Source organism: Mastomys coucha, unplaced genomic scaffold (assembly GCF_008632895.1).
Source record: "Mastomys coucha isolate ucsf_1 unplaced genomic scaffold, UCSF_Mcou_1 pScaffold5, whole genome shotgun sequence".
Lineage (NCBI taxonomy): Eukaryota > Metazoa > Chordata > Mammalia > Rodentia > Muridae > Mastomys > Mastomys coucha.
Genome location: NW_022196911.1, coordinates 53370970 through 53379888, shown reverse-complemented (window position 1 = coordinate 53379888; position 8919 = coordinate 53370970). Strand labels below are relative to the sequence as shown.

At 45.7% G+C, this 8919-nt stretch overlaps 1 protein-coding gene across 1 annotated transcript in view; it reads right to left on the bottom strand.

Moving 5' to 3' along the window:
* LOC116077959 (L-amino-acid oxidase-like) overlaps window positions 1-5986 on the bottom strand; it is a 19551-nt gene extending 13565 nt beyond the window's left edge. The window contains exon 1 of the mRNA XM_031352853.1: window positions 5621-5986. Coding sequence (XP_031208713.1) covers window positions 5621-5648 — 28 coding nt within the window. The 5' untranslated portion in view covers window positions 5649-5986. The remainder of the gene's footprint in view (window positions 1-5620) is intronic.
* Window positions 5987-8919: the final 2933 nt, after the last annotated feature.

The following is an 8919-nucleotide window of genomic DNA, read 5'->3' as shown; positions in this document are numbered from 1 at the left end:
CCTCCTCCCCTCTTTCTCCCTCTCTCCCTCCCTCTCCCCCACCACCTCTCTCTCTCTCTTTCCCTCCCTCCCTTCCCCTTCCCTCCCATATGTGTGTGCCTGTCTTCTCTTCCTTCTCTTCCTCTTTCTCTTTCATCTCTTCTTGTTGTTTACTTTTTTGAGATGGGGGTTTGACCATATAGCCAGGCTAGCCTGGAGCTCACTATGTATCCCAGACTTGCCTCAGGCTCTCTCTCCATCATCCTTCCCTTCTCCTAGATTTTCTTCTAGGAAAGAGCCACCTCTTCCTCCTTCCTCCAGGGCTCCAGGGCACCTGGAACAGAAACTCCAGAATTGTGTTTGTTTCCTGCTTGATGAGCCCCCGGTGAGTGCTGTTCTGACACATCTCTAGCTTACAGGACTTGAGACTATTTTTTTCTATAGCCCTTTTGAAGGCTGTCACCCTTCCCTGTCCCTCCCTTTGTGGGAAAGAGAGGGTTGGAGCAAACCCATGTGGAGACTCACCTGCAGAAGGAAAGCAGAGATGAGTGAAGAGAGCAAGTCCAACAGGCATGGGCACCAGCTGCCTGGCACAGCCTCACTCTGGCCTTCTGAAATCCAGAACCAGGAAGGTTCCTGAAACCTGATCTCATCCAGCAAGAATATCACCAGACTCCAGGTTTAGGTTCCTTAAACCCCATCTCATGGTATCCCAATATAACTACATCTCATGCTCATTAAGCAGGAGGGAACCATCTGAGACCGACATAGTTCCAGTCAGAAGACAATGCATCAGGCTACTTCTTAGGGTGACCCAGGTGTCTCCAAAGAGCCTCAGCAATGCCTTGGACCAGAAAGTCACATGACACTTCTATAGCGATTCCCCACTTGCATGATGTTTCAAAAGGAATGAACTGAGCAATGGAGATAAAACGACCGTCGGGGGCTCACACCTGTCATCCTGGCTCTCCAGAGGCTGAGGTTGGAGGCTTTCCATGGGTTTGAGATCAGTCTGAGCTACACAGAAAGTTCCAGGACACCTGGACTAAAGGTGACTCTGTCTCTAACAATAACACCAGGCATGATCACAGGGCTGATTGCCAGAAAGTGTGGCTTGGGACCAGACGCAGGAGACCTTCTTGGGCCTACTAGAAATTCATTACAATGTGACCTGAGTGGTGGTCACATGAGTGTGTCACCACTATGCAGGGCAGTATATGTGCTATAAAAATTTCAAAAGCCAGTTATAAACCACAAAAGTGAACCCCTTGCTAACATTAAAACTGCATTTCTAAAAATTTTTGAGACAGTGTCTCACGTAGCTCAAGCTGGCTACAAACTCACTATGTAGTCCAGGCTGGCTTTAAACTCCCAATTCTCCTGTATATCTCTCCCGAATGACCGATTAGAAATGTATATGCTTGGTTTAAAATGGTTTTTATTGTTTGTTTTTGTCTTTCAGGGACTGAAGAGGCAAGGCAGTGTATAGGAGCACGTGCTGTGCAAGCACACAGACCTGAGCAAATCCAAAGCATTTACGTGAAAGCTAGATGTGGCTGCACGCATCTGTGACCCCAGTGTTACAGAAAGTGACTCGCTGGGCATTGCTGGCTGGATTCCAGTTGCAGGTTCTGTGAGACAGCCTGCTTCAAGGTCATAAAATGGAACTTGATAGATCAGAATACCCAACAACCTCCCTTGTCCTCCACATCTGAGCATACACACATGTACATATAACACACATGTACATATAACACACACACACACACACAATTTTCCTAGGTTCAAAAATGTTAAGGGCAGTTGGGAGGTGTATTGGCTAGCTTTTATGTCAACCTGAGACAAGCCAAGGTCATCTAGGAAGAGGGAATTTTCATATGAGAGAAAGTCTCCTTCAGATTGGTCTGCAGGCAAACGTGTGGGAACATTTTCTTAAATAATCATTGGTAGAAAAGGGCCTAGCCCACTGTAGGTGGTACCATCCATGTCCAAGGTGGTCTTGGGTTGTATAAGAAAACATACTGAGGGCTAGAGAGATGGCTCAGAGGTTAAGAACACTGACTGCTCTTGCAAAGGTCCTACATTCAATTCCCAGCAACCAATGGTGGCTCACAACCATCTGTAATGGAATCTGATGCCCTCTTCTGGTGTGTCTGAAGACTGCTCTAGTGTTTGAATGTATATTAAATAAATAAGTATTTAAAAAGAAAAAGAAAGAAAGCAGACTGAGCAAGCCATTGGAAGCAAGCCTATAAGCGACATTCTTCCATAGTGTCTGCTTCAGTTCCTGTCTCCAGGTTCCTGCTTTGACTTTCTGTATAAACTGATGGCAATGACCACTCTGGGGTATGGCTAATGGGAATGTTTTTGCTGTAGATATAAGAGAACCAATAGCCAGGGGCATCTGGAAGAGTCCAGAGCAGAGAGAGAATGAGGGACACCGAACAGAGCCAGCAGACTGGGCCTAGCTGGGGCTCTCTGCAAGAGAGAGGAGATCAGCAAGGGATAGAGAATAGAGAAAACACAGGGCAGAAGAGAGGTTGGGGAGGCACACAGCAGGAATAGCAGGAGTAGAAGGAGAAGGAGTTCGATAGGGAAAGGGAAGTCTTGAGCTGGAGGGAATTTAGGGGAGGGGAGGAAGTGAGACAGGATAGGATGCTAGCTAGCTAGCATGGACTTTGAAATGTCACAGGTAATACTGGACACTCACTGAGCCTTGAGATCCGACTGGCCAGCATGTGCTTTGATATGCTAATAGGCACCACAGGTAGCCGTAAGTCCCTTCTGCCAGAGGTAAGAGAAATGATTCCTTTGGGTAAGTAGGAACCAGTTTCACAAGTTCCTGAGGAATGCTGGATTTTGTTCAACTGCCAGAAATGCTATAGCCCAGGTTGAGCTCATTTCTGGGCATTTGGGGGTTAGGGCATTGGAGTTTCCATTGGGCCTAACACTTTCCTTAATGATGGTCCTAAGAGTTGTAAGCTGAGATAAACCCTTCCCTCCCTGAGTTGCTTTTGGTTATAGAATTTACTTATAGTATTTATAGTAACTAAGACAGTAGGTAGAGACCAGGAGGATCAGAACTTTAAGGCCAGCCTCGGCTACGTGGCAAGTTCAAGGACAGATTACACTAAATGAGATTCTAGCTCTAAAAAAATGTGTGTTCGTGTGTATACACGGACACATGCATGCACATGAGTATTTACAGGCAACAAGACAATAGTAGAAGGAAAATGAAATATAATTGAGCAGAATTCAGGTGGGGTTGAGATGTTTCTAGTGTTACCTGGGACACTTCTAGAACTGGGATGTGTTTTGAGGCAAGGGATTACCTTCAGGCCAGGGCTCACTGTCTTCTCATCACTTGCATCATGAAGGAGATCGTATCCTCTGCTCAGTGTATAGAAAGGGGTTATGCTGTCCTAGGGATGCAGAGATTGGCCAACAAGAGATTGGCACAAATAGGGAATAGAATAGCAAGCCAGGACCCCACTTGAAGCACTGCATGTATACCTGCTTTAAGCAATGGAGGTAAGTTCCTCTCCTTTGCCAACCTATTCAAACATATCCTAGAACACATCTTGAAACCAAGAGAGATGGGCTGAGCCATCCTAGGCCAGTTATAGATAACGATGCTCGATAAGACAAACTGTGTCCCTTGAGTAAACTTTTGGGGAGAAGCCCCAATTTACCATCTTATAGCTAGGCATATGTGGGCATAAAGATTATTAAAATCAGACACATTTTGGGAAAAGACATGTGTAGTGAGCAAAAGCTTACATAACCCAAGCCTGTCAATCAAAACAGAGAACCACCATCGTGACACCTCCCAGCAACCGAACTCCTCCTTCTCCTGGAGCTCTTGAAAGGAAAGCCCCAAAGGATAATCAGGACCCTTAAGTACCCTCACTTGTGTGGCCCACTGCTCTCTCCAGGCACATTCTGACCTGCGCTGTCACTTTGCTCTGAATAAAGCCCTCAACACTTTTGTTAACCTATGTGTGTCTTTATTTCAGTTTCCTGAATAAGATGCTAAGAACCCGGAAATTCTTAGACTAGACTCTGACCACCAGTAACAAAGGGATGCCTGCTTCTAAGATTGGCATGGATCTCTGTCCAGAAGTTATTATCTTGTAGAAGGTTGTCCCAGGATGTCTGCTTTCAGGGATCTGTCTTGGAGGGTCTGTGTTAGGGCCTGTGATGGGGTGGAGAGAGGGATGTCAACCCTGAGGGTGTGTCCTGAATGTCTAGTTTAGAGATTTGCCCTAAGAGTCTATTCTGAGGTCTGTCCTACAGTCTGTCTCAGGGTCCATCTGTCTTTCTCTTTGCATATATGTTACATGTGTATGGATACCCTGGGAGACCAGAAGAGGGTGTCAGATCTTCTAGAGCTGGAGTTACAGGTGTTTATGGGGTGACTGATGTGGATGCTGTGAACCAAACTCAGATCTTGACAAAGGACAGCAAGTGTACAACCCCTGAGCATCTCTCCAAGCCATACCTCTCCCCCTTTTTTGAGAGAGAGGATCTACATAACCTGAACTGAAACTCCCTATGCAAACCAGCTAGCCTCAAATTTAAGATGGTCCTCTTGTCTCTGCCTCCCAAGTGCTGAGATTTCGGATGTGCACCGCCATGCCCAGCTTCTGTTTATTCTTTGATTGGGGGGTCTGACAGCCAGGGTAGGGATTCCTCTGTAATGCTGGTGTTGGGGGTTAGAGGTGGCTGTCCTCATATTAGTCCCAAGGCTTGAGTCTGCTTATGTGAGTAGAACCTACAAGAGTACAGGAAGCACAAAAGAAAAATGAGGAACTGTGGGTAGGCGCTGCCCTGTACTGCCCCCTTCCCTTGCAACATGACTTGTTCCTTCTGCACCTCTTGTGTCTGCCTCTGCACCCACCCCACAGCACCTGTGCCCCGCACACAGAAAGAGACTGTGACCACACAGAACCCTCATTCCTCCTGTGGGAACTGCTCCTTGCCCTGCCCCTGGAAAGAGTCAGAGTCAGAGAAAGCACAAGAGGTCACTGTGTGGGTCAGGAGTCTGGCGCTGCACTGCATGCACAGTACAGAAGCTCAGAAACATCATGATGGACAGAGTGGGGGGTGGAGATAAAGCATGCAGGGAAAAGAGAGGAGTGAGAGAATGGAAACCCAGGAAGATGGAGAGTTGCCTCCAAAACAGCTGGGGGCTAGGGGGACACACAGCTCACACCCTCTGTTCAGTTTTAGACCCAATTAGCACAGAGCACACCAAAAACAAAACAACGACAACAACAAAACCAACAAAACCCACACACAATATACATATCCCACATATTATGTACATAACACACACAGCACACATGCACACACACACACACACCCTTCCTCCTTGAAGTGACTCTGGACCATCTCACTCCAAGTAAAATAGCAGGAGAAATGGGATCATCCTGAGTTACTGAAGTGAGGGCTCACTCCAGAGGAAATCTCACTATGCTGTATCCTAGTATCCAGGAACTAGCCTTAGGATGTTGTGTCCAGGCAAAAGGAACCTGACACAGGCAGAGGAGGAAAACACACCCTTCTAGGGTGGCATACAAGCTAAGAGAGTTCATTTCCAGGATCTTCACTCTGGGAAATAAGGCAAAGAGGTCCATACCTAGAAGCCTGCCTGGGGCTGGTAGCATCCATGTCCACAGAGCCAGAACTTGGGTAAGTTGTTAGAGTTGAGGAGTGTGAGTGGAGGTCAGAGTCCCTGACCAGGAAGTGGCCATCTGTGCTCCTCTGTCATGAGCCCATGACTCTCAATGAAGATGAAGCTGGGCTCCCTTGGCTTTTCCTTGCTTTCCAAGTCTGCTGACAAGCCAGAGAAGTTTGGTGAGGAATGGGAAAGAGGGTGGGATCATATGCCTCTGTGTGACATCTAGGACACACTCTCATCCTGATGCAAGAAGAGGCATGGTGCAAGAGGGTGTGGCCATCAGTGGCTCAGCAGGACCTGGCACCTCTGCTGCTGGGTGGGGGTGGGTCCTCAGTTCTGCCTCCCACCATCGTCAGTGACCCAGCTCCTGGGCTCTGTGTCTTCATGTCCTACAGGGCGTGAACTCACATGACCTGGTGTGACTGTGGGCTGCTTTGCACCTGTTCTTTCCCTTCTAAAAGCTGCATATGGAGGGAAAGTTCTAGCTTGACTAGCAGTTTTGAGGTGTCTCCTAAGAGAAGATAGCACCCGAGAGAGCTTGCTGGGTGGAGGAGGCTACACGCTGAGCCTGATCTCCACCTCCAATTGCCCCATCTCCCAGAGCTCTGTCTTCTCTGCCCTTTACACAGAGCTGCTGTCTCATGGCAGATGTTGAGTTAGCAGCACTGAAGATACCATGACTCTTGTCTTTCTTATCATTCATAGTATAATGGATTTTTATTTGTGTATTTTTTTTTTTAGTATAGAATAGAGTTTATTTGAGGACATGGGAAAAGGGATTGAGAAGGGAGTAGAGGTAGAGGAAGAGAGAGAGGAAGAAGAAGACAAACATGAATAAGAAGAAGAAGAAGAAGGAGGAGGAGGAGGAGGAAGAGGAGGAGGAGGAGGAGGAGGAGGAGGAGCCAGGAACACATGGAGAGAGGGGGGTGAGGAGAAAGAGGAGAAGGGGACAAAGGAGTCAGAGAGAGAAGAAAGTCAGAAAGCTATAATGGTTTTTTTTTTAATTTATTATTTTTATTTATTCTTTCAAAATTTCATAGATCTATACAACTTTTATCTCTGTGCCTTCCAGTGCCTATGCCTAACAATTCCTAGTGCCCCCACTCCATCTCCCACCCACCTGCAGCTCCACCCTTTGCCATTGTTATTAATAAGGTCATGAGTCCATTAGTGCAGCCTATACGTGCATAGGTGTGTGCCCAGGGCACGAACAATGTACTGGTACCCATATTCCTAAAAGGACATGACTCTTCCTCCCTCAGCACCATCAACTGCCAAAAGCTCCTCCACCAGGGAGCCACATCGAGATGTTGACTCTCTTGATCATGTGCAGGTCTTCTGCCAGCAACTATGACAGCTGTGAGGTGATAGTGCCTATAACTGTGTCACACTCAGAACTCAGCATTCATCAGTTCTTGGATTCTTCCCACCTCCTCTTCCTCATTGTTCCATAAGCATTGGGTGGAGAGAGGCAAATTCAGATGATCCATCCACAGCTAAGCACTCACAGTTACTTATACTTTGACTGGACATGAGTCTCTGCACTGTAGAATGGAGCTTCTCTAACCAAAGTTGAGAACACCACAAATCTATAAATATTTAGAAGTAAGTTCGAAACCATGATTACTTTCCATGACAAGAGTAGGTTTCCCATTGTGGCCTAGGAGCCTGTGATGTCCCCAGTCATGGACTTTGGACCAGTTCCAGGCATGAAATTCCTCCAGTTGAGCAGGTCTCACAGTCAACAGAAGGCAGTTAGTTAACCCCATAATGGTCATGACACTATTGGACCAGATGGAACAGCTTGCTGGTCAGCTCAGCATATTATGATAATTTTTAAAAAGATTTATTTTTTATTTTATGTTTGTGAGTACACTGTAGCTGTACAGATGTTTGTAAGTCTTCATATGGTTGTTGGGAATTGAATTTTTAGGACCTCTGCTCGATCCAGTAGACCCCGCTCGCTCCGGTGCTCCAGAGCAAAGACTTATTTATTATATGTAAGTACAGTGTAGCTGTCTTCAGACGCACCAGAAGAGGGTGTCAGAACTCATTACGGGTGGTTGTGAGCCACCATGTGGTTGCTTGGATTTGAACTCAGGACCTTTGGAAGAACAGTCAGTGCTCTTACCCACTGAGCCATCTTGCCAGCCCTATGATAATTTTTTAACAAGTAAAATTTATTATGTGTATTTGAAGTTCATACAGAATGTTCTAGGGTATGTACACATGGTAAAATTCCATATCTGTCATCCCACAGAGGTTATACTCTGTGTGATGTGTGACATGACCAACTAAATCTACTCAACAACGACGATAGCCAAAATCCCTATTACAATGTAATAAACTTGGTCTTCATACTGTATGCTATGTTCATCCTGTCTACCATCCATTGTATATCATTATATCACTTTTAATCTACATCTTCTTATCTCCTCTCCCTTACCCTGGCCCCAACCAAAATAACCGCTGTTCCATTTTCTGTCAATGTGTATTTGAGTGTTTTCAGGTTTTAAAATACAAGTGAGCTCAGACAATATTCTCCTTTTGATGTTTAATAGTCCATTATGCACAAGTGCCTACACACACACACATACACACACACACATACACACACATATGCATATATCATGTACATGAATATATACATATGTATAGATAGATACGCATAGGTATATGTCATGTGCTTAGATATATCATGTGCAGATATACATATATATATAAATATAGCTGGTATATTTTCTTTAACCATTCATCTATTGGTTGAGGTTTGTTTCCATACCACAGCTATTTTTGACAGTTGTATAGTGAATATTTATTGTAGATTTCTTTAAAAAGTAATCATTTCAAGCTGAGAGTGGTGGTGCATGCCTTTAAACCCAGCACTCAGGAGACAGAAGTAGGTGGATCCAACCTGTTCTACCTAGTGTTCCAGGACAACCAGGGCTATGTAGAGAAACCCTGTTGAGAGAAAGAGAGACAGAAAGAAAGAAAGAAAGAGAGAGAGAGAGAGAGAGAGAGAGAGAGAGAGAGAGAGAGAGAGAGAGAGAGAGGAAGGAAGGAAGGAAGGGAGGAAGAAAGAAAGAAAGAAAGAAAGAAAGAAAGAAAGAAAGAAAGAAAGAAAGAAAGAAAGCAGGCAGGAAAGCAGGCAAGTATGTCTCAAAAAAGAAAGGAAGGAAGGAGAAGAGAGGAGAGGAGAGAGAAAAGAAGAGAGGAGAGGAGAGGAGAGAAGGGGAGGAGAGGAGGGGAGAGGAGGG